The sequence below is a fragment of the Urocampus carinirostris genome, chromosome 1 (assembly GCF_059441175.1).
Source record: "Urocampus carinirostris isolate Australia breed hairy pipefish chromosome 1, RoL_Ucar_1.0, whole genome shotgun sequence".
NCBI classification, from domain to species: Eukaryota; Metazoa; Chordata; class Actinopteri; order Syngnathiformes; family Syngnathidae; genus Urocampus; species Urocampus carinirostris.
In genome coordinates this window covers 10,032,903-10,059,736 of record NC_142349.1, presented here as the reverse complement: position 1 = coordinate 10,059,736, position 26,834 = coordinate 10,032,903, and the positions used below count along the sequence as shown (strand labels likewise).

At 39.2% G+C, this 26,834-nt stretch overlaps 1 protein-coding gene across 1 annotated transcript in view; it reads right to left on the bottom strand.

Moving 5' to 3' along the window:
* The window catches only part of mei1 (meiotic double-stranded break formation protein 1), a 46,107-nt gene that overhangs the window by 1,387 nt on the left and 17,886 nt on the right, over positions 1-26,834 (bottom strand). The window contains exons 12-30 of the mRNA XM_088353299.1: positions 22,976-23,090; positions 22,329-22,420; positions 21,708-21,855; positions 21,449-21,560; positions 20,746-20,806; positions 20,263-20,360; positions 19,672-19,852; positions 17,767-17,917; positions 17,499-17,684; positions 17,271-17,390; positions 16,378-16,567; positions 14,100-14,210; positions 10,315-10,425; positions 9,304-9,482; positions 8,995-9,079; positions 8,152-8,336; positions 7,370-7,451; positions 4,204-4,310; positions 3,946-4,077 (exon numbers count right to left, since the gene is read on the bottom strand). Coding sequence (XP_088209425.1) covers positions 3,946-4,077; positions 4,204-4,310; positions 7,370-7,451; positions 8,152-8,336; positions 8,995-9,079; positions 9,304-9,482; positions 10,315-10,425; positions 14,100-14,210; positions 16,378-16,567; positions 17,271-17,390; positions 17,499-17,684; positions 17,767-17,917; positions 19,672-19,852; positions 20,263-20,360; positions 20,746-20,806; positions 21,449-21,560; positions 21,708-21,855; positions 22,329-22,420; positions 22,976-23,090 — 2,446 coding nt within the window. The remainder of the gene's footprint in view (positions 1-3,945; positions 4,078-4,203; positions 4,311-7,369; positions 7,452-8,151; positions 8,337-8,994; positions 9,080-9,303; positions 9,483-10,314; positions 10,426-14,099; positions 14,211-16,377; positions 16,568-17,270; positions 17,391-17,498; positions 17,685-17,766; positions 17,918-19,671; positions 19,853-20,262; positions 20,361-20,745; positions 20,807-21,448; positions 21,561-21,707; positions 21,856-22,328; positions 22,421-22,975; positions 23,091-26,834) is intronic.

The window sequence follows — 26,834 nt, the reverse complement described above, 5'->3', positions numbered from 1 at the left end:
AGATTTCTGTTTTTTTCTGCTTATGTTAATCACTGTAATTCATTATAGTTTAACTTTTTCTATTGTATTTGATATATTATTTACCCTAATTACTTTAATTTACTGCTAGTTTAACTTGATTTTTCCCCAGTAAAATAAGAAAACAATGCTTAAATACTGTATTCAAAATTATCTTATATAGCTGAGGAAGATTATTTTCGCCACAATTAACACCAATAATTCTTAAAAATATTTAATAAGATGCCCAATTAAGGAAAATAAATTGAATGGGTGTGTCCTTATTTTCAACTGAAAATGCACTGTTACCATCTCTTTTCTTCAGAATGGAGTGATTCCATATTTATTTCCCTCCACTTGCTCTATAAAAGTAACATGTATTAACCATTGCACTATTTTTTTCTTAATTTCTTTTAGTGCTTCTAAATGCCAAGGTGTTGCACTTTGGAATGACCCTCCGATTGTTTCATGTTTGTGATTGCTAGGGGTTGTACTTATTACAGCGAGTATAAGCTGTTGAAAAATGTTTACATACAATTACTTACTGTGTAAAGCAGGTTTCGGGAGCCTTTTTGACCCAATAGCCATAATAGGAAAATGTTACAACATAACTGTCAAACTCGCTCTCCAGTTAATTTTTTCGCCCACTTTTTTTCCACTGGGTGACATTAAATGATTGGATAAAGTTTACAATATAATAACGCCAGACCATGTGTCCCATGTCAACAAATATACCACTGTAAACTTGTCTCCTTAAGAACATTAAGGCTCATTTTTACCTGAATTTTTTTCATGAATAATGGTTTCAGTTGTAAACAGTTATTTTGTAAAAATGTCACAAAATACGGCAAACGAAAAATTTCCAGGTGCACACTATTTTCTTTCCCTGAGGTGGGTGTGTGCAAGAGAGGATGCGTGCTGTGTGTCCAGTGATTTACCCACCCCTACCACTCACCCAATCAAATCCGTCCACTCCTACTGATCACCCAATCAAATTGCTGTGTGTATTTGGCTAGCATATGTGTATTCTAACCATAGCAGTTTGTTCTGTGGGTTTTTATCATAACATGTCTCAACAGCGAACATACATTATTTAATGAACTTCAATATAAAGGATTCCTTAGCGAAATACAGCCAAAACGGGGTCTGTTGGTGTGATTCCTTGACTGTAAACTGTAGTAAAACTGTGCCTTTTATATACAGGACCAGACCCTCAGCATGCTAAAATTACATTAGCTTTGCACGTGCCTAACTGTGTTAAAGGCAAATTGAAAATGGAATACCACAGATGAAATTCACATGAGCAAACTTTTATTTTCCAGCCGTATGAATCGATGAAAAGAGCCATATATGGCGCGTGAGCAATAGGTTCCCGACCCCTGGCATAAAGCATGCAAAAATGCACGTACTAGAGCTCAAGGCCACAAGGTAAAATACTGCAAAAATATAGTTTACTGAGAAGTGTGGAAAACGTCCTCATAAAATAATTTTCACAATACAATAGGGAGCTCAACAACAACTTTGTGTGTGTGTGTGTATGCGGCTCCATTAATATTTGATTGATGAGAAAAGATGGACAGCAAAGCGAAACACACATCATAAGAAGTGTTGTCACACTAAAGCCTTTCACGTCTCACAAAACTTCTCATGCAAATCTGCAGGAAAAAAATGTGTTCACTTAGTTCCTTGTTTTTAATCACGCACTTCCCTTGGCAGAGGCCATAATTCTCTCATTCAAAGCAACCCTCAGCATCCAAATACATCCCTGCCCTTGCAAGCTCTTTAAGTGACACTGAATTTAAGACTTAATATTTTCGGCTACAGGTGCAAACACCAAAGACGGAATCCCAAGGAAGATGTCAATCTGTAAATCTTTTAAAAAAGATAAATCTGTATATGCCAATATTTCATCTCATTACCCTAAGAATCTGGTAGTGTTTACATACCTGACTTCAGTGACAAAAAAATGTTCCCACCTTCAATTACAAGAGTTCTTAACCCAGACAGAGGTCAGTTAACTAACTTTAAGATCCGTTTATCAAATTATTTTCCTTTTAGATAGTCAAACCAATTACAGTAAGACGATAATCTTGCAATATTTTCTATTTGTTTGACTATCATTGTAGGTAAACACATTGGGATTCATCAATTATTTAGCAAAACATTTTAAACATTGGTTGTGTTTAGAAACAATTATGTCAGCATGTGCAATTTATTGTTTGATAATGTAGAGCATTTAGAAACAAATACTGACAGTAAAATATTTAAGGAGATGCTGGGATGTTAATCAAAGTTAAACATGAAAATATATCTCAGTAAGGTTATTTCTATTCCCCAAAATCTAGAGCTTCTATTAAGTTGCTACTCATTGAATTTAATTGCTTTTTTTTTCAAACTTGCAGTAATCAAATTTGAATTGTAATGATCATAGTGAATTGGGCAGAATAGCATAAAGTAGCTGTTATCTGTAAATGGTGGTGTTCAATGTCTACTATTGATTTCATTTATATTTATTTTTAAAAAATGAATTAATTCAATTGTTTATGAAAATTGTGGCAATCAATAAAATCATCTGGATGTAAATATAAAGTCTACTTCAAAGATGTCTGGATTCAGATGCTTTTTTTTCCTTTTTATTTCTTCTTTCACTCGACAAAACACAATTGCATAAATTCATAGCGCATTTCTTTCTGTGTAGATTAAGTTAACCACTTAACGTTCCTGTACAATTTGCATTAAATCCCAATCCAAGATGTACCGAAAGTAAATGTTATGCTGTCCTTAAAACATTTGGAGAATATGGATGGTTTTGGTCTCTTTTGAAACGTACCACTCTAAAGTTTAACCCCTGCAAGTGCTACTAACATAAAGTAATCTGAATTGGAACAAACAGAAGAAGAAATTAAATGCCTGCAGATGAGTGTAGCATGGGCATCTTTGCTGGAAAACAGGTGAGATAATTGCTTGACACCTTACTGGTACCTTTTCAAATTTAATCACAATCTGAAAAACTAAATATTGTATTTTACACATTTTTTCTAAGGGGGGTTTAGGTGTTTCCAAAAGACGACTACTTTACTAGACTAAAACGTTTGCAATATTGTATTTTACTTTGGGTATTTTTTTATCCATTGAGATTTGTAATTCTTTGACTCCCCCTTGCAGGAGTCAAATAAATTATTTGCACACTTGCGTAAAAACATGGTGCGTGAAAAATCAATCACGGATTGCCTTGCGCACATTTTTATCCACTGTTTGGAATACATTCCCGGGAAATGGCCCATAATTATGTTCGAAATTTCATTGCCTACCAATTTGTCAAACATGATTCGATTTGTTTACCACTAGCTGAAGATATTCGGACCAATTGGAGCCGATATCCGTTTTATCAAACAGGCACGTATAGGCTAATGTGGACCGTGGACTGTGGAAAAATGGCCTGCTATTTGTCGAGAAAGGTGTTAATTGAAAGGGGAGGGCTAACTTCCTTATTGGGAATAATTTTACCAGTCTCTTTATTTTCAAAGGGAGTTCTGGAGCGAAACAGACAAATTTCAAGAAGCAACGTCCAATGAAGCAGACATTTTTTCAGGCGGATCTGCCGGCATTATCGTGTGTTTTGGAGTCAATATCTTACACGGTTAGATTTTATGGATTCTCCTTGATGTAACGAAGCCGTTTTAGTGGACATTCAAAGGATTTTGAGATGGCCAGGGGACGTAATAGTGAGTTACCTCGGCTGTATAGTTTTCGGGTATCTTGTTTCATCCTAAGAGCTTAAGCTTTTAATGATATGTGGCATTACACAATTCAGTGACTGGTGACAACGTAGAGACAGGTACTTGTTTACCAAAAATCCAGCGGCCCGCCGGCGGGCAGTCGGAACGTTAAAGGGATAATGTTATTGTGTGTTCACATAGGTTGTGTTTACCACACTGAGGAGGATACCTCTGTGAGGAGTAGCCCGAGGGCATGTGATGCTTCCTTGCTGAGGTTCATAACCCCTTTCTTCTCTACTGCATCTATCACTTGGAGTAGATCAGGCTCCCACTGTACCACCGGATTGCTATGCTGCATAAACTACAGGGACAACAAACAAAATCTTAACACACAGTTGCTGCTTAAAGAAAGTACGCATAGATGAGTCAAATAATGATGCCTATATGAAAAGTATAAGTCATGCTTGGTGTGTATGCAATGTCTTACAAGTGTGATGGCCCGGAGAATGGCAGGGTGCAGGAGGAAGCTCTCTCCTGAGCTATGCAGGCAGTAGAGAAGGAATCGACTCCATGGCTGGCGGACTTCATAATTAGCTAAAACACAATACACACCCAAGCGCACACACACACTTATAATGCAAAAAAAAAAATCAGCAAAGGTAAAACATGTGGCGGTGTGTGTGTTAGAGAGAGAGTGTACGTGTGCGTGGATGCATGCGTGTCTGTGTGTGTTTGAAGGAAAGGGTTCACAGATTCAGGGTCAGAGGGGCAACCTAAAACTCACTCCTATTGCATGTGTCTTATGCTCAACCTAAAATGTCATAAATCAGCAGTGCAAATGCAACTCAACCAACCAGCTCAGGGAATAACAGGGTTGCGGGTTCAATCTCCAGTTAGGTCAGTACACGTTCTAGGGTTAGGGTTTTGGTTGGAGCTAGATTTAGGGTTTTCATTTGAGTGAAGGTTTTGGTTGGACCTAGGGAGATCTTTAATGATAGTGTTATTGATTGGAACTAGGTTTAGGGTTTTTGTTGGTATTAGAGTTTGGGTTTTGGTTTTAAACTATGGTTTTAAAGTGTTTTAGGGTTTCAAATTACCCACCAATTAAAGCCATTCTTAACCTTTGGACATTCCACGTAAACAGGTAAAATGCTTGCCTTACACACTCAAAGCAAATTTTGACTTTTGTGCATTTGATATAACCAATGACTCAACTGGTACGATTCTTGAGTTACTCACACAGGGTTGAGGCGTTTGAGCCCCAGTCAAGCCAGGTCAAATTACTGGAAATGCACTCATAACAGATACATTACGATCAGTCTGAAACACGATACTCTAAAAATGTAAGGCCGTGATAGCTAACAGATAAGTCCTCTGGAAAGTCAGCTCATTAGTTGAATGTCCACAGACATGGAGTCGTTACTTCCAGAATAATCAAGTGAATCCAACCATGAAAAATATTTACTCCAAAACAAACGATATTGCTGACAAATAAAAATAACCTGCCTAAAAGCATTTCTGCATTGTTGGAAGGTCATTGTTGTAATCCGTTTGGAATGCCACACAATTTCCGTTTACAAAATAAACAGATTTGTAGCATTTTTTAATATGACCGTTAGCATCTGACCTTTAGGTTGACAACACTCTTGGCCAATATTTTTTACGTTCCACAGTCAGTATAACCCAATAAGGACTTGTTTGATAAAAGGGTGATCACCTAATTTATCTCTGAATATATTCAGCCAGTAGTAACCGATTTAGATTATTGACATAATGCTTAGCCATTGAAATTCTGAACAAAACATTGCAAATACATCCTGTGTATTCAGATAACACCCCAAAATCAAGGTGGGCGACGCCATTCGTGATACATTTTTATGCATTATCATTACGCACAAGTGTGCACAATTATTGATTGACTTCTAAAAAGAGAAGTCAAACATTTATAACTCTTTCATAATGTCTAAAATATTGGCCATGGTAAAATACACAGTTGCAAAGATTTTATTGATATAAAAAAATGTAAACCAAATGGCCAGTTTTGGAAACGCCTAGACTCTTAGAGAAATGTGTTAAATACAATGTTTACCATTTCAGATTGTGATCAAATTTGGCAAGGTACCACATAAGGCTTCAAGCTATTGTCTCATCTGTTTTCCAGCTAAGATGCCCATGCTACACTCACTTGCAGGCTTTTGCAAAAAATTCAGGTGAGAACTAAAAACTTTTATCTCTCAGTTTACTCAATGTTAGTCACACTTGCAGTGATTATTTCAGTTTGAGAGAAAACTTCAGAGTCTTACCTTTCAAAAGAAACCAAAACTGTCCATATTATCCAAACGGTTCAAGAACAGCATTTAATTGATTTTGGGTACGCCTTGGATTGGGATTTTAGGCAAAATATAGAACGTTAAGGGGTTAAAGTTTCGAATTATCGACCAATTGAAGCCCATTTTGACTTTCGAGCAGTTCACTTCAACAATAGCTGAACTGGTAAGATGCCTGCCTTACAAACATAAGGTGTTGTGTTTGCTCGTCAGTCAAGCCAGCACAAGTAAAGGTTTAGGTGTTTATGGTTAGGGATAGGGTAATTGTTTTTGGTTGGACCTAGAGTTGAACATGCATTCATTAATTTCCCAGCTTTATCTAGATGGATCACGGGGTTCTGTAGTCCACACAAACAGATTTGGGGAATTGGGCCGGGGACTTCATAGACTGTTTTTTTAGCGAATCGCAGGGTGCAGAGAAACAACTATTTGCTCACTCTCATTTCTGAGGACAATTTAGCCTTGCTCATTGACCCGTCATTCATGTGTTTGGCATGTGGGAGGAAACTGGATGAATGAATATGGGGGATGGGACCGAGATAATCTCTAGCTTTTTTCCGTCAGCCCTTTTTTTCCTTTTTTCTTGTCAATTATATATCAAAGTTGTTGATTTTGAACTAATTGTAACCTAGGATTTGATGATCAGTGGAAAAAAATAAAATGGCAATCAATACACACTGAGGCACGGGGGAAAACATGCAAACTGGTTACTGGAGTTGAACTTAAGACCTCTGAACCGTGCGGCACCTGTTCTAAAAAGTCATCCATCTTGCTTCCTTAAAAATTGTATAGTGCGTCAAATTTCTCTCGCACTTCTGTAGTGTCAAATGTTTTACAAAGAATGCCTTTTTCATTAACTGTTATGTTCATTGTTTTGGATTTAGACAACAATCACACAACAGCGTGACAGGTATTGGAGTAAGGTGTCTTTCCCCAATTTGAGACAATGGGATCTGAGCTAGTCACCCTCTGGCCACTTTTCTGTAAAAGCAGGCCAGAAAGTGCCCTGTCAGCTAAGGAACTGATGTACATGGACATGTAAGGTGATTTTCTAAACCCTAAACATGCTCCTGGAAGAGCAGTTTTGCCCTATTCTTGTCCGATTTGGTTTAGATTTTTGAACACCAAGCTTCAGTACAAAAGAAAACAATAGATTGTGTTAACATCTCCACCTTACATCAAGGTTGTCATGTCTTTCCAGTCTAAATATGAATCTATGAATCTCTTTCTGAAGAAATGGAAGGCAACGGTAAGTAGAGACAAGCTGAACAATATAGTGAAAGGGCAGAGCTGACATGAAGTATTTTCTATGAATACAAATCATACCTGTCTGAGGACTCTTACGCTGAAGGAAGCCTAGCACAGAACATAGGCAGTTGATGGAGGCTCTCAGCAATAACTCATTCTTCTAAACAAAACAAGTACACAAGCTGTTATCTCTCTTAGAAGAATTATTCATTATATTAACTTTTGACTGAATGGATGGCATCAAAACATCATATGGCTGGCAAAAACAATGTATGTAATTACTAGTTCTGTATACGATTCTAACAGAAATGAAAAGGCCAAGATCAAACAGAACCATGATGAGGGATTTGTTGGTTACTGTACACAAAACTCCTTGAGAAGGAGTAGGAAGGTATAAGATTAAGAGGGAAACTGTAAAATACAGCACAAGTGAATGGAAGACAGTAATGAAAAGGAGAAGGGTTGTTTCAAGCAATGTGGCAATCAACTATTGTTAGAAATTTTTGGTTATCGTTTAATTCACAAGAGCACTAACTTTGCATTCACAATTTCATATGGGATGAGCCCATACACTTGTGCTTTACACATCTGTCATTTGCTTTAGCAATGATCAAATATTTAGGTTAAAAAAATTAAATATTGGATTTAAAATAGCAATCTCTACAATACAGCTATTTATGTCTTGCTGTTCTTTGTAAATTCTTTAACAACCAGCTCAATTCAGTCTTGCAAGAGGGGAATAACGATTTGAGAAATATTTACAAGCCGAGTTGCACAAAAAAATAAAAGGTTAAGTATACAGACAGCAAACAAATTATAGAGAAAAAATAAATCACAATACTCCACCAAGGCCATACAACCTGTATAATAAGTCCACTGAGAGCAATTAAAAGGCAACGAGCCCCTCTGAAGCCAAGTGGAAATAATGCAACATCTTCAAGTTCCAGGGGAGTTTGGCCAACCAAGCCAGGACCAGTGGTCACACACACCAACGCGGAGGTCAAGTCAACATTGAGTAAGACCTGGAGCAACCTCAAGTAACTAACTGGAAAGGAAAAAAAACACAAAAGGGACAAATGTTAACAACTAGTGCACTATAAGTTAGTCTACAGTTGATGCAACGTGTGTCTTTTATTTTGCAGACAACAATGAAACGATAAAAACTACAAGAAAACCAACATACCAATGCAGATTAGAACAGTCACTCAAGGAACGTTTGTATCTTTTGTATCATTTTTTCATTTATGTTTGCTGTCTCTTCTATAATTTTTTTCAACCTTGCTTTTTATGTGTACCTGTCTTTGTTATGTCTGCCTATATAAAAGGATAATAGTGTGCAAAATAAAAACAATTTTGTTTCAGCTCCTGATTCATTCGTTTTACTGACAGTGGCAAGGTCACATGACAAACTAAGACTGAAAATACACTAAATATATTGATCGTGATTGGCTGGCAACCAGTTCAGGGTGTCCCCTGCCCACTGCCCGATGATTGCTGGGATGGGCTCCAGCACCCACGCGACCCTACTGAGGATAAGCGGTGTAGCTAATGAGATAAGATATTGATCGTTTGAAGTGCACCAACAAAAACTGAAGGTTGCTTTGCCAATAGTAATTCGAAAGCAACGATTGCATGCTGTCTTTAAAATTGTCACTTTGCGCTCATGCAATGTGTCTTGAGGATGACAATGATGATTTTGTTACCCAGCAAAAGAGAGTCCGTATTCCTTTTCTGAACAAGTATTTGCTGCACAGCTGTGTCCAGGCTCCAATTGAGCTTTTTGTGAACCTGTATCAAAAGAGAAGTTGAACAACAGAAACAACAGAAAGTGCTGTTTAACAGTGGAGTAATTAACTTCGACAAAATGTTGATTATGTTGTAAAATGTGTTCAACACAGCAGCTTTCCAATTATATAATGAAAGTCCAAGCTTTGAATAGTTTTATGTCTTTAGCCCTTTATAAATCTGTCACTGTGATCAATATCATCGAAGACAGAAGCTAAAATGCGTACCTGGATGGAGTGCTTATGCTGTAAAGTGATGAGGGAAGATAGGAGTAGATGGCCGCAGCTCCCCATGGCAGAGGAAGTTGCAGATAAAGACGAGGCGGACAGCACAGAGAATGAGTATGCCGAAAGGATCGTCTGGAGCTGCTCCATCACCCCAAGGTTGGATAGTAGCATGGAAACAGCTGGGGAGTCATGTCAAGTCAAGTCAAGTCATGTTTATTTGTATAGCCCTTAATCACAAAGAGTCTCAAAGGGCTGCACAGATCAAAGACTAATGCAAACTATTATTAAAGACTATTATGACACCATCCCCTCATCTGAAGCTTACATGAGGGCAAATGATACACATATTATCAACATAAAGTATAGGTTATTCATATGCTATAGAGTAGAAGTGTGTTTTAAGCTTAGATTTAAACATTTCCAGTGAGGTATAAGATCGAATCTCAGGGGGAAGGGCAATGTAACGTGTCACCATTTGGTGGGGCCAATTACTTTGTGTCAAAATCCGCTATATCCCACACAAATTTGTTAAAAACAGTATACAATAACCCACTAACACATGTACAATTTGTAAACAATGCACTTAAATTTTTACTATTAAAAATAATGCATAGCTATTATATTTGAATTATTGTCAAAGCTACCCTAAGGCAATAATCAACTTTAATTATGTAAAATCCGAAAATGGGAACGTGCAATAATGACAAGGGATGATTGTTTATCTTTATGTAATATTTCATATTCTTATACTACTACCTTTAACTTATTATCTTAACCGTAGTATTGCATCTTGTAAACGTTTTTGCACCAAAGTATGGCACTTTTTAATTTCGTTGTACATTTCAATAGTTGCAATGACACTAAATTCCATCGAATTCCATTTTATTTTATTCTATTCTATACTATACCTGATAACCCTGTTGGGTATTAGAACCCTTAATGATTGGATAATTATTCATAAAGGATGGAAAACTGTAGGAGTTTGATGTGGTCTTGTAGAGAGTGTCAAACCTCTGTCAATGCAGTATGCAGGTGATAGACTCAGGCAGCAGTACAGATAGCGTAAAGCAGGAAGCAGACTCTCTGTATTGGTTGGATTCAGCCTACCTGCAATATTACTCACTTACACACACATACATCAGATCAGAAGATCAGGTCACAAGATCAGGTCTGCAAGTCCTGATTGCTATGTCGAGTCCCCAGACACATAAAATACACAGCCTCACCCAAGCAGAACTTTGCTTTAAGAACAGGTTAACTTTGTGAAGAGTTCAACCACTATATGCTGTGGATAAAGGTTTATACAAATGTACTCCATTTACCATTTAAGAATGACAAGGTGAATAACGTTACATTGATGCTGTAAATCCAAGTACCTTTAGAGAACAAGTATAGAAAGATGCTTATGAGATTTGAAAATCAAAGAGTCTAAACAATCACAAAGTAAATAAAATCCATTTTTTTAGTTTTAGTTTTTAGTTCAGAGGACGCGTATTAGTCTGAACTGCTCCAAACACAAAGATTGGATATGACTCGCTGATGTCACACTAAACCAAAGTGTCAAGTTTCAAGGCCACATACAGAAAAAAAAAAGAAAGTATTAGAGCACGACAAAATCAGATGTTTTGTCTTTGAAACAGAAAACGTAATAGGTTTCAACATGATGAGTTCAGAATATTACTAAAATAATTGATTTTATCTAAAAATATGTTACTTTAATGCTTTAATACATACTTATTTTGCATCGTTAGATATTTATGTCACGGGGTGAAAGGGGTGACCGGACCAGAACGGAGGCAGGAGGCAGGAAGGGAGAACTCAATTGCGTGACGATCAAAAACTTTTATTTACCAAAATAAAAGTTGTCCAAAACTCAGGGACAAGACAGAACAAACAGGCTTTAACAAAAACGTGCAAACACAGGCTTCTTCCAACTCAACTAAACAGGACAAGGCATAACAGAACGGACAATGTGTATAAAATGAGCCAGCACCCGCAAAACCCACAATCCAGCCTTAAATAGCAGACATGCAATTAGTTGAACTGCTTCAGCTGGTGCCCAGGGGGCGGGGCAGACCGGTCGCCAAGGCGACCATGACAATTTAACTCATTTACTTACTTATTAAGATTTGTTTTAACTGAATAAGTGAATAAAGGTGTACAGAGTATAAAACATTATTATTATTATTATTATTATTTTCATCAATTCTATGCTGCAGGCTGTTTAAAAATGGTCAGAAGGCAACACATTGCTTCATGACTGGAATTTGGACAAGCGAGTTATTATAAATTACCCGATAATCTAGATACCTGATTTTTTAAATTACAAAAATCTTTAATTATAAAGTTTTAAAGCTGGCAATCATACATTACCCTGACACATATTCCTGTCAGTGAATTGTGAACATCAAATTTGAAGTGTGATCATGATTGTATTAAAAATATCATTATTCTTCAGAATGAACAAGGGGGCATCTTTCGCTGAACAGGGGAGCATCTTTTGTTTCTGTATTTTCCAGACTTTAAAGTGAACTTTGAAATCCCAAATCAGCCAAAAATTTGAAAGCGCGCCTTATAAATCGGATACAGTGGATAAGATTGGAAATAGATACAGTATTTATAGGTATGTGTTACCACATGAGGTTTATTTGAGCAATGATGAATCAATTGATACTCACTGCTGGCCCAAATGTAAAGAAAAAGCAAGTAAAAATGAAATGGATATATTATGCTACACATGATTGTGCTGATATTGATTTTTTTGTTTTTCTGTTTACATATATGATTATTTCTCTGTTATAAAAATCAGATTACATTAGATGATTAATGTTAAAAGTGATGCTTTTTTTTCTTTCTGTTTTGTCAATTGTTTATCAAAACTGTTGATCTTAAAGGGACAGTGTGCAATAATTAGTGCCTCCTAGTGATACAAAAATACTTTCATCCAGTAAAAAAAACATTGATTTTTAAACTAGGCAAAAATACATGAACTAACTAACGAAAATCCTAATGTTAAATTTTATTAAAAAAAAATTAAAAAAAAAACATAGGCAAGAAATTTCTATTTCTTTTTCACCGTGGAATCCCTTCTTTGATCAGAGCCATGTTCTTCCGGCATCCTGCTGCCACGCTCTGCCGTGTATCACTGGCACTCGCTTACCAGACAACACATTGCCATCTAGTAGTCAAATATTACACATTGGCGCTTTAAACTCAATATAACCTTGTATCTGATGACCAGTGGGAAGATATAAGAAATGCTATCAATCAATCAATCAATCAAATCTCAATACATTTTATGCAATGGAATTTGAACCAGGGTCATGTTGGTGAGGGCACTAACACTCTACCAACAGCCCTTTAGTGGTACAGATATCTTATGAAAATGCATTACAGCTTTTATCATTATCACACAATTTTACTCACAGTGCCAGAACACTGATGTACATATGTAGTGCATTCTGTGAGTCAATAACATTGCGTTGGTGATAAAGTGATCAAGTGTCAACGCCGCTATCTGGGTTCGGTTACTGTTGATTTGCAATTTTAATCAGCAATACTGATTTACTGATTAATCATTGCACTATTGTTTACCGTAAGAGTATTAAGACCCCACTGGTTTTACACAAATGAACACAGTAGCTCTTAATGTAGTCCAAATTTTATAATGTAGTCTCAATATCCTGCACCATATAGTCCTGTGCGCCCTATGTAATATGCATGAGAAATATAAGTCAAAAGACTATTCTTTTGTGTGCCTTATAATGCAGAAAAAAATCCCGGTACTTCTCTGCGAACCGTGCACAGCCAGGAAAGCGTTTTAATTTGAAGTGGTCTGCAATATAATCATTCTTCTAATCAATTAAAAAATATAATTATTCCTTACAACAAACAACGACGTATGAGTGCATGGGTTATTTTACTGCATATCGAATTTTCGGGCAGGCACCTACCTGCTAGAGCTCGGACAGCAATCTGCAAAGTTTATATTTGGCCCGAAATTCACATAACGGCAACACCTTTTCTTATCGGCCATCATGACCTCATCATGACCTCACCTCCTTGCCGTGTCTTTTCCTATATGTCTATGCCTCTTCTTTATACAATCCCCCCAAAAATCAAACCACTGATGCTTTTAGGATCCTATTGGCGTGCTGACTACTGGTATATGCTTTCTCTAAAATAATTCGTCTTTAAAATGCTGGGTGCTAAGATGCTTGGTCCGTTAGCATATCAGCTTCTCGGATATACAATTGGAAACAATTATTGCAGTTTTAGCCATAAAATATGGAACTTTAGTCCCCTAGGAGCATTGTCAGATCAAACCTAAACACTTGCTGAATTCAGCTTTCAATTTTTTAATTGTGAAGAAATCTGATTGGAAGAAGATGTGGCTGAAATCTGAGTGCAGGACAATCTTAATAAATATATTCTCTGCACTAAAAACCTAATTGATCGGAATCTTGAAAATCAATCAGGATACTACTCAAGAGAAAAATAAAGGTCATTGCATTTAAGTTAAGTCTATCTGCCAATAAGAAAACATTGCAAATATCCAGAGGTAAAATTATCATTAGAACAATGGATTTTTGTCTACAATGTCTAACATAATGCATTGCCTCACAACCAAAAGTCACATAACATTATTTTAGCTTCCAAATGGTATAGGAATAAAGGCCTAAAATAGGTTTGCATACATTTTGATTGCAATACGGTAGGTGAAGACCACTTAGTTTCAGTTGTATTTTTGTCAACATCATCATCAGCAATACTTGAGAAGAGAAGTAGAACCTCACCATGGTAGAGCAGCTTCAAGTGTACTTCGTCCATTGTGTTGCAGAGTTGGGTTCGTTGGACACTGGCATGTATAACACAAAGCAGCCTGAGCACCAGAGGGAGCAAGTTAACTGCAACAGACGGTAAAAACACAATACATCTTTTAAATGAAATACATCAAAAAACAATTTTAAAGGCAAAATGTATGTCATAGCTGCATGAAAAAGAAATAGAATACAAAGTGAACGAGTCAAAATCTTTATCTACCACATTTTTTTTGGTCAGGTTTTTATGGAGGATGTGGATAGTACCTTTGATATTTTTGGGGAAATATTCAGTACAGAACATAAAAAGAATTGTCCAATGAGACAAATTAACATGAGCAATAAATCAGTAAGCATCAGTGGATAACTATTGGTTTATATAATGATTGCAAAAAGAAAAACACCTTATATAGAAAATTAATTAAACTAAGAACCAAAGAAGCCAAATCCCGATAAAAAACATTAAAAAAAAATTGACGGGGATATTAAGAGTAAGTAACAAATTATATTACAGTATACTAATCCATTACTATATTACTATAAGATCAAAAACAATATTAAAGGTATATGGGGAATATTAAATACCATAATAAAAGGTAATAAAGTTAGTAATGCATATCCAAACTATTTCATTGAAAAGAACAGTGACAATTATAATTTAAATCAAATTGTGAAGAATTTGATAGGTTTTCTTATGTAAACGTTGTACCGGAACTAGCTGCAAATATCCCTGAGTGCAGTAGCTTACAGTTCGACTCACTGATAAAATTAAATTCTATGCTTTTGTGTGGAGTAATGGAGTCAAAGATAATAGACATGGTAATAAACTGTAGAAATAAAACGTCCCCTGAATGTTTTGACCTAAATATGGTATTAGTTAAGCAAATTATTAATTGCATTGTGAAACCATTAACCTATATTTGTAATTCATTCATTCATTCATAATGAGGATGTTACCGGCACTATTATGAGGCACTAAACTTAGCTGATATGCAGTAATACAGTTAATTACCATATGAAAAAAAATAACAATACAACGGAATAGAATTAAATCACTGATTACAAAAGATATGCTTACAGACGATCACTGGTATTCAAGTGTGTGTGATGGGTGAGTATAACTCTTTGAAAAGCACTTGGAGCCCCACCTAAGGTGTAGAAATGACTAAATATGTAAAATGTTATCTGGCAGAAGAGGCATCATATTGCAGTCCACTCAAAGGAGAACTGGACAGTAGGGTCTGCTTTTGCAACACTGAAATTTGTTCAGGAAAGTCCAGAATTTCTGTAGACTACTAATCTGATTGGATGATGCAGCGGTGTGTGTACTCTGCCAAACTTTGTTGAGACCAATCATGGCAAACAGAAACAATTTATTTCAACCAACTTAGATCATGATGTTGGGTTATAGTTGTCGATTTCCCTCTAGTTGTATGTTCAAGTTGCAATCGGTGGGACACACTGGAACAACAGAATAAATTACAAGGTCTATGCATTGTCGACCACCAACGCCATGTTTGGCTTGTTTCTTTACTCGAAGATTATGCTGCTTGGTTTCGTTCGAGGCCTAAGAATCCTGTCCTCAAATTCAGGCGTTTTTATGCAAAATCTTTAATAATGAGGTTTGTGTAAAGAAAGTTAGTTTACCATATAGAGCATCAATACAATAATAAAATAGTCATGTGACAAACTCCAAAAAAATGATCTCAAGCGAAATATTACTTATATTGTACTGACAAGTTTGATAGGAATAATGAGCAATCAAACCACAACCAGTGTTGGGCACGTTACCTTAAAAAAGTAATTAGATATAGTTACTCACTTCTTTTTTCAAAAAGTAACTGAGTTAGTAACCAAATTACTCTGCAGTAAAAGTAACTAGTTACCAGGGAAAGTAACAATTTCAATTATTAAAAAAAAATAAAATTTGTATGTCAAAGAATCTGAAATGGCAATTACAAACGCCCGCTTTTACTTGTAGAGATAGAAATTCCGACTATTTTTAGGGAACCGGCTTTTTCGGCTCAGCTCACTGAGGCATCAGGTTGGCAAGGGCACACCATTGTTGGCGTTCTGCAGCCCAAGTAACGCACCTCTTTTGAACGCCATTCACAGTAACGGCATTGTAACAACAGGAAAATAATTTGTTAGATTACCCCGTTACTGAAAAAATAACGCCGTTAAGTAACAGTGTCTTTAATAAGGGTGTTATTCCTAACACTGACCACAACAGATGTGATCTTCTTTTGCCCACCTTCATCAAGAATTTTCTGTCCATGTACATCGCCTATACTGTCAATGCTGAGCTTCTGCAACGCCTGGAGGAGGGCAGGTTCTAGCCTAGTACAGAGGTCTGCCTCAAAGTCACTTTTACCATCCAAAAGAAGCATCAGAACTGAACTTGCTTGGTCTGCAAGTGAGGCTTCCTTGGTGAAAACTATGTCCTGTATGGTTAGACAGTCAAAAAGAAAAAAAGATTAGATAATGACTATAGAACAAGTCAATTTCCAATTTTTTTGGAATTGATCAGATCAAGTCATAATGGGATGTGTTCACAGTAAAAAAAAAACAGAAAAAGAAAAAAAAACACTGAAAAAATCTGTCAAACCTTTGGTTTAGGCAATTGGTTGGGATTCCCATTGTGCTTTTCTCAATTAAAGTGTATTCTGTTAGCACATTTCAATGTGTTGACCCGTGCCTCCAATAGACAGATAAGAAATGGGTGTGATATTAATTCAATCCAAAAATGGAAGAAAACATATAATGCACACGCTGTAGATTTGTGCAGTTGCCAGAGATTACAATTAATTCAGTGTTAAAAGCAACCAATAAATGCATGTTTTGCAAAAATCCTGTTTTTAATATTGAAACTGTGTAAGCAAATGAGTGCAGTAACCTAAAGAGACATTGCTGGTATCAACATAGTTAGTACAATGCAATGTACCATAGTGCCAAGCTATGGGGGCTTGTTATTCCCCAAAACGCATGTATCTTAGAATACTTTTGGACGGAAACGCATTTGCCTGTATCTGCATTAAAATAAATCAATACTACAGCATCTTATCAAACAGAATAAAAAACATTCAGTTGTGGGTCTTTGTCTGGTTGTGAATTTCAAGCAGATCAAACAGGACGAATTTATCTCACCAAGAGGATCAAGACGACAGTTGGGTCTTTTTTCAACACAGAAAGAAGCTCCAAAACATTTGCGGTAGGCCCTATTTCATTTCCCTTTCCAGCACACTGTTCGTTAGCATGCTTGTCTGTCTACACACAAAAAATAAACCACTTTGATAAATCTAATAATATAAACTCGATGGAATATGGTATAAGAACAGAAAATTATATTTAAGGGAATACGAAAATACTATTCACTCCAGTCAGGTCCAAATCTGTGGACTGTCCCGGGTTGGTCAACCAAAGTTCCAAGACCACGGGCCCAAATTTGTCCTTTAACAACCGCTGGTCACAAACGAAGTGGAGGATGTCTGGATGATGGATGTAAAGCAATGAGAAACTCTGACAGGAGGAGAGCGCATTGTTGATGCAGACTAAAGAAGCCTTGGTATGAGTAACATGAAAAGAGGAAACACAATTATTGAAGGTTTATTTGTCATGTGATGGGTAGTGTCAACTGAACTACCTCATCAAGATTGCTGTTCTTATCCCGTGTTACTGCGAGCAGGTAAAAACATGACCGCAGAACCAGAGTTGGGAGGGTGTTGCTGCCATCCTCCTGCACTGAATGCAAGAGCCACACCACACTGGAAAACACTGTCTGGTCTGGGAGAAGTCTAAACCATACAAACATAAGTCAAGTCATGTTTATTTGCCCTTTATCACAAGGAGACTTAAAGGGCTGCACAGACCACAGATTATTGCAAACTACCAACTATTATGACACCATCTCCTGATCCAAAACCTACATGAGGGCAAGGAAAAACTCTAAAACCTCAGCATGAGGAAATGAAGAAACCTTGAGAAGGGAACGCACATGAGGTAATCCCCATTTCCGGATGACCAGGCTGCAATGGATTTTGCATTAACAAAAAAAATAAAAGAAAATATACGATAATTAAAGTATAATATCCATCTATCCATTATCTGCACCGCTTATCCTCAGTAGGGTCGCGGGGGTGGTGTAGCCCATCTCAGTTATCTTCATGCAGTGGGCAGGTCACACTGAAATGGTTGCCGGCCAGTCGCAGGGCACACAGAGACAGACAACTCACTCGCTCATTTAAACCTAGGGACAATTTGGACAGGCCAATTAACCTGACATGTATGTTTTTAGAATGTGAGAGGAAACCGGAGTGCCCGGAGGAAACCCACGCAAGCTCAGGGAGAACATGCAAACTCCACACATGAAGGTTCGATCTCAGAACTGTGCCGCACACGTGCTAACCACTGCGCTGCCGTGCTGCCCTAAAGTATAATATAAAACAGTGGGTATTAGCACGTCACATTGGGTATTTGTATATTGTATTCCTTTTGCCTTATTATTGTATTGTTCTCAGCGAAGGGATGCTGCTGGAAATGTGAATTTCCCTGCGGGGATGAATAAAGTATCTATCTATCTATCTATCTAAAACAAAAAAATCAAATCAAAAGGATAAGCAGGTTGCAATGGATGTATTATTAACAAGCAATACAGATATTGTCAACATAAAATATAAGTTATTCATAAACTATAGAATAAAAGTGTGATTTAAGCCTAAATTTTAACAGTTCCACTGAGGTTGCAGACTGAATCTCAGGGAGTAGAGCATTCCACAGCACCGGGGCCCAAATGGAGAACGCTCTCAAACCTGAGGATCTCTTCTTGGCACTTGGGATTACTAGTAGACCAACGTTAGAGTGAAAAGATAAGAAATACATGCTTTTCCAGAATTACAGAACACTAAGAAGTAAAAGTTAAAAATAAAAGGCAAGAAAACCCCCAAGCACTCTGCATTAAGGAAAACTCGAAAGCAGGATTCAGATTAATATTATGTCTGTGTGAAACATGAAAAAAGGAAGCTATTTTGACGCTTTCCGTCAAATTACACAAAAGTTGTTAAATGGTCGGGCAATAATAAGAGTCTGGCAAATTACAGTTTAAATACCGAAAACAGTTGAGTTGTGATTCCCCTTTCCTTTTGACTCCTTGTTTAAGTATGGAATATGGTCACCATTAAAGAATATTTACATTCATTCACCCCCAAAATATCTTAATAGAAGATGCACCCACTAAACATGAAGTTTGCTGGCCTTCACAATGAAACGGAGGGCAAAATAAACAAACAAAATTTCACCCACAAAAAAACAAACAGATCATCATTCCTAAATGGGACAACCAAAAACACTTAAAAAATAATTTATTATTTAGCTTTGGTTTGAATCCAAAGTTATTTCCTTCGACACATTACACTTGGGACATTTTCTATCCATTTGTAAGTTCTGGCTAACTATTTACAGTATTTTAATGTATTTATCTTAATATTAATTAACAGTAAAATTTCACTCCATGATGCATTGTCCCTGAATAATATTTCAAATCTGTATGTACCTGTCTCCTTCTTGCAGGGCGAGGTGTAGTATTGTCACAAGACAAAATTGAATTGACCTGGCATCTTTATAATCACACAGCTTGTGCCCTGGAGACTCACACAGAAGAGTCGGCCAGTCTGAGAGCCGACAACATATAGAGAAAAGATTGTACTGCAGGAGATTTTTTATTTCTTCTGTATCTGGGGGTGGGAACAAAGGAAATACAAAGAATAAATATAATTATTCACCAACATTTTGCTGCTTGTTAACATGAAAAAATTAAGTTTTTGGCCTTGCACGATTGCAGGGGTGCCACACAAAAATACTGCCTTTTAGCTGATCACAAGTTGTAGACGACGGTAAATATTGACTTATCAGCGAAACTCATTAGGCATTGAAAGAAAGATGTTCAGAGTGGAAGGAAAAATCCAGGATTTACAAATTAGAGTGTGAAATGGGTAACAATTTATTGACATACTGTTCTGTACATTCAAATTACAATGAAATATATTTATCAAGAAAAAAAGAATCGAAAACTCACAAACTAAAGTGATTTTTTTTGGGGTGCATTGTGTGTGATGGTACTGCCTTAATGCTTGTAACAACATACCCTGCTGAGAGTCACCACCAGCAGATATTGAATGGGAGAGCAGACGCATAGTCAGCTTTTGAAGGAAATCACAGCAAGTTTCATTTAAATGTATGTTTCTGGGGAAAAAAAAACACATGAGGGGAAAATCTATTTTAATGAGTAATTGTAGGAAAAAGCACAAGTTATTGTTGTAAGTACAGAATAAAAACACTAGATAGAAAAAAAACACATATTCAATTCAGCATAAGGATGATCTATTAACTACTCAACAGTATGCGAGTTCAACTATAATGTATTAATTCATAGCTCTAGCGGACCTCAATACATGCAGAGAAGAATCCTGCGTTGAGTAAATGCAGAGCACGTTCGAAATTTACAACATCATACTAATACATATTTAATGTCGCAAATCTGTAAATGCAAAGACAAGTTCATATACAACTGCATCTTTCAGTAATGTTGCCGTTGTGAAAGTGTGTATTCTCAGGTGATCCAGTGTACCTGTTCCCCACACAGAAAATTCCTTTGTGTTTAAAAGCCAACTTGTAGAAACCAGATGATGCTGTTGAAAACAGGCAAGAGATATTAAGTAGGGGACAAATGGGCAAGCAAAATGAAAAACAATGGCAGACGAAAAATGTATTTGGCTGTCTTAAATCCAAAAAGAGTATAAAAAAACTCACAATGGTACTATAAATATTAATTATAGGTTGTCCCTTCAGTGGTTATCGCAGCAAACAACACTCATGATGCAATGCATTTATTTCTTATGTGGGCTTGGGGCTTGTTGGGTTTGGGCGTGCATTTCATCCACACTTTGCGAGGATGCAACAACATTTACCCCGTGGACATTTTGTTTAAACTTTAACCCCTGCTATACCCGATGTGCTGCTCCCTCCTTCCTTTACCCAAATAGAAATTGTCGTTATGATTTTCCATACACAATCAATGTAGATTTCTTAGTTGGTTCACATATTCTCCACTCCCACATTGAAATGTATTTATTCTAACTTTCTTAATCAAACCTTTACCATTTACTGTCACTGCTGCTGGCTTAAATAGTCTACTGCAGTGCTTTTGGAGCTAATGACTTAAACATATGTGCAGACATAGTAGCTACCATGTTGATGATCCAATACATTACTAGTCCAAAATCAATAATGTAGAAACATTTAAAAGATAAAATCTCACAAATTCTACTTACCCATCTTTTTTGCATAGGCAGGCATAACGGATGGAAGGAGCGCAAATTGCATTGACAAGATCGAATAGAAAACCTGCAATATCTGAGGATTTGGTGAAGCTTCATTTATCCTCTACACGCACACACGCGCGCGCACACGCGCGCACACACACACACAATAAAAACAGGACATAAGTGAAATTGGGATGGGAAAAGGATGGAAAAAAAGTTTGCAATATGCAAAAAGTATGTGGTTGATATTATTGTGGTTGACACTCACAATAATTTGGGGTATCCAAACAGAGTCACAACACCGCAGCAAGCACTGCCTCAGAGACTCTAGTGAGTCAGGACCATAATCGTCTTTTGATGGAGCTGTAAATGTGTTCTCCTTGAGAACAGGATCTGCTGCACATTCCTCGGCCAGTCTAGCATACATTACATACAAATAGTAATTCATTGTGGATTCAGACAAGATTTGGGCTGTTTTGTAGCATTTTTTTTTAATTAAACCAAAATATTCTAAATGTTGTTTGCATTTGAAGTGACTGAACTTGTTTTCAAGTCATTAAACTTTGACTGTAGCCTTGTAGCCTTTGCACTGAGATATGACAAACCAAATTATTGTACAGTCTTTACCTAATTCCATATTCCTTCATTATTTATTCATATTCATATGTTTCCTCAAAATAAGATGTGGTAGTGGTAAAGGGCAAATGTATAGAGTATATAAAAAAGGTCAATATATGAATGCATTTTAACAAACTATATCCTACTTCAAAGCAAGATAAAATAAACAGTCTAATATATATGAAACTAAAAGCAGAATAACACAATGAAAGAACACACCTAGACTGAGCAAATCCCCTGACTTCGCTAAGGTGTGACTTTTCAGACTGACCTGCAAGCTGCCTCTAAACAGAGAAGGGATTGGAGCAGAAATCCTTCTGTCAAAGAGTCCAAGCTGTTGTGCTCTGACCTTTTCAGATTCACCTGAAAATAGACCAAATGACTGTTATAAAACTGTCAGAGCAGCCAAAGTACCAGGAATGAAGCAGCAAGCCACTCATTTAATATTTAATGTGAAAACAATTGCACTATTGTATTGAATTTTTTGTGGCTAAACCAGATGGCTCGTGTGATACCAATTAGCACCAAACTGCATACTTTTAACCACAGAAGTGGCACTGGTGAGTATTAACTATGCCGATGTTACTCTTTTTACAGTTTTTCTTTTAAATGGCCCAGCCTAACTACAAGTCTGTGTTGTGTTGTTCCCAGAAGATGCAATGTTGGATTTTAGCCTTTCAGCCTGCGGATATGTCATTCATACCACTCTTCAAAATTATTGTGGCGATCAAATCTTTTACATAATTTATTATACTAAATAATTATACTAATAATGTCTACATTATTTCAACCCAAATCACAGCACTAGCTGAACAATAGAGGGCAAAGATTTGACTTTTATGGATATTTTACAAAAATCATTTCACATTGAGATGTATGCATATTCAATTTGACTGCATTAATAAAAAGCAAACTTACTCTAACACACTGATTTCCTGACGTAATAATGGGAAGCTCGGAACATTTGCTTGTGATAGCCTCCACTATTCCTTGTAGCTCCTGGTATTGCACTGGTCTGGATTGGTGATTTAATCTGGAAAAGTTTAAACTAAGGTTGACAATACAAACTTAAAATGTGTTGACATAGCCGGTGACCTAAATACAATTCTATATTCTCCCATTTAATATTTTCTCTTTAACATTATTGGCATGTTAGTCTTTCATATAAAATCATCATCCTCTGCAGAGTTTTAATATGTCTGTAATCAGGGAATTGATCCTCGACCCCTAAACAAGCTGTAAATGGAGCACACAGTATTTCCGAGACTTGTGAATGTCATGAGAATCACTTTGAAAAATAAAGCATTGTTAAAAAAACGACAGACAATACCAAACTAAATTGCCATCTTTAGTCTGACAGGCGTCCTGGAGGTGGGGTCCGCTGGCGAACGCCTGGTGGCCGGACCCTTACCCACGGGGGCCGGCCGGGCACAGCCCGAAGGGACGACGTGGGACCCTCTTCCCATGGGCTCACCACCTGTAGGAGGGGCCAAAGGGGTCGGGTGCGCAGAGAGCTGGGTAGCAGCCAAGGGAGGGGTCCCTGGCGCGACGATCCCCGGCTACAGAAACTGGCTTTTGGGACATGGAACGTCACCTCTCTGGCAGGGAAGGAGCCCGAGTTGGTGCGTGAGGTTGAGAAATTCCGACTAGATATAGTCGGACTCACCTCTACGCACGGCTTGGGCTCTGGTACCAGTCCTCTCGAGAGGGGTTGGACTCTCTTCCACTCTGGAGTTGCCCGTGGTGAGAGGCGCAGAGCCGGTGTGGGCATATTAATTGCTCCACGGCTCGGCGCCTGTACGTTGGGGTTCACCCCGGTAGACGAGAGGGTAGCCTCCCTCCGCCTTCGGGTGGGGGGACGGGTCCTGACTGTTGTTTGTGCTTATGCACCAAATAGCAGTTCGGAGTACCCACCCTTCTTGGGGTCCTTAGAGGGTGTACTTGAGAGCGCGCCCCCTGGGGACTCCCTCGTACTGCTGGGAGACTTCAACGCTCACGTGGGCAATGACAGTGAGACCTGGAGGGGCGTGATTGGGAAGAACGGCCCCCCTGACCTTAACCCGAGTGGTGTTTCGTTATTGGACTTCTGTGCTCGTCACGGTCTGTCCATAATGAACACCATGTTCAGACATAAGGGTGTCCATATGTGCACTTGGCACCAGGACACCCTAGGCCGTAGTTCGATGATCGACTTTGTCATCGTTTCATCAGACCTGCGGCCGCATGTTCTGGACACTCGGGTGAAGAGAGGGGCGGAGCTGTCAACTGATCACCACCTGGTGGTGAGTTGGCTTCGATGGTGGGGGAAGATGCCGGCCCGACCCGGCAGACCCAAGCGTGTTGTGAGGGTCTGTTGGGAAAAGCTGGCAGAATCTCCTGTTAGAAGAAGTTTCAATTCACACCTCCGGCAGAACTTCGCCCATGTCCCGAGGGAGGCGGGGGACATTGAGTCTGAGTGGACTATGTTCCGCGCCTCCATTGTCGAGGCGGCTGATCGGAGCTGTGGCCGCAAGGTAGTCGGTGCCTGCCGCGGCGGCAACCCTCAGACCCGTTGGTGGTCACCGGCGGTGAGGGATGCCGTCAAGCTGAAGAAGGAGTCTTATCGGGCCTTCCTAGCCTGTGGGACTCTGGAAGCAGCTGGCAGGTATCGGCTGGCCAAGCGGAATGCGGCTTTGGCGGTTGCCGAGGCAAAAACTCGGGCGTGGGAGGAGTTTGGAAAGGCCATGGAAGCCGACTTCCGAACGGCTTCGAGGAAATTCTGGTCCACCATCCGACGTCTTAGGGGGAGGAAGCGGTGTGCCATCGACACTGTGTATAGTGCCGATGGGGCGCTGCTGACCTCGACCCGGGACGTTGTAAATCGGTGGGCGGAGTACTTCGAAGACCTCCTCAATTCCACCGGCACGTCTTCCTCTGGGGAAGCAGAGCCTGAGGACTCTGGGTTGGGCTCTCGTATCACTGGGGTTGAAGTCACCGAGGTTGTCAAAAAACTCCTCGGTGGCAGGGCCCCGGGGGTCGATGAGATCCGCCCAGACTTCATTAAGGCTCTGGATGTTGTGGGCGTGTCATGGTTGACGCGCCTCTGCAACATCGCGTGGACATCGGGGACAGTGCCTCTGGACTGGCAGACTGGGGTGGTGGTTCCCGTCTTTAAGAAGGGGGACCGGAGAGTGTGTTCCAACTACAGGGGAATCACACTTCTCAGCCTCCCTGGTAAGGTCTATTCAGGGGTACTGGAGAGGAGGGTCCGCCAGGAAGTCGAATCTCGGATTCAGGAGGAACAGTGTGGTTTTCGTCCTGGCCGTGGAACACTGGACCAGCTCTATACACTCTTCAGGGTCTTTGAGGGTGCATGGGAGTTTGCCTGTCCGGTCTACATGTGTTTTGTGGACTTGGAGAAGGCATTCGACCGTGTTCCTCGGGAGGCCCTGTGGGGGGTGCTTCGGGAGTATGGGGTACCGCACAGTCTTATCCGTGCTGTGCGGTCCCTGTATGCCCGGTGCCAGAGTCTGGTCCGCATTGCCGGCAGTAAGTCGGATTCGTTCCCGGTGAGGGTTGGGCTCCGCCAGGGCTGCCCTTTGTCACCGATTCTGTTCATAACTTTTATGGACAGAATTTCTAGGCGCAGCCTTGGCGGGGGTGGAGTCCGGTTTGGGGGCCTCAGCATTGCGTCACTGCTTTTTGCAGATGATGTGGTGTTGTTGGCTTCCTCAGCCCGTGATCTTCAGCTCTCGCTGGAGCGATTCGCAACCGAGTGTGAAGCGGCCGGGATGGGGATCAGCACCTCCAAGTCCGAGGCCATGGTTCTCAGTCGGAAAAGGGTGGTATGCTCCCTCCGTGTCGGGGAGGAGGTCTTGCCCCAAGTGGAGGAGTTCAAGTATCTTGGGGTCTTGTTCACGAGTGAGGGTAGGATGGAACGGGAGATCGACAGACGGGTCGGTGCAGCGTCTGCCGTCATTCGGACCCTGTACCGGTCTGTCGTGGTGAAGAGGGAGCTGAGCCGAAAGGCAAAGCTCTCGATCTACGTTCCTACCCTCACCTATGGTCATGAACTTTGGGTCATGACCGAAAGAACTCGATCCCGGATACAAGCGGCCGAAATGAGTTTCCTCCGCAGGGTGGCTGGGTTCTCCCTTAGAGATAGGGTGAGAAGCTCAGTCATCCGGGAGGGACTCGGAGTAGAGCCACTGCTCCTCCGCGTTGAGAGGAGCCAGTTGGGGTGGCTCGGGCATCTAATAAGGATGCCTCCTGGACGCCTCCCTCGGGAGGTGTTCCGGGCATGTCCCACCGGCAGGAGGCCCCGGGGACGGCCCAGGACACGTTGGAGAGACTATGTCTCTCGGCTGGCTTGGGAACGCCTCGGGGTCCCGTCGGATGAGCTGGAGGAAGTGGCTGGGGATAGGGACGTCTGGGCTTCCCTTTTAACACTGCTGCCCCCGCGACCCGACCTCGGATAAGCGGAAGACAATGGATGGATGGATGGATAGTCTGACAGGCGTGGCACTCTGTAAAACACATTAATCATTCAGAAGAAAATTGCTTTTTTTAATTCTGTAAGAAATGAGTTGAAATAAACTAACTGAATTGGAAGACGTACATAAGTGGAAAAACGTCTGCTGGACTGGATAGTTTTCGCCAGTTAATATGTCAGAATGTAAAATGTACATTAAGGCTATTAGGTATTGAGGATCAAAACAATTAAAATTAAAATATATAAATGATTGAATGAGAAAAATAAAAATGAAAATAAAACAACTATAAAATAATAATTCTGAAA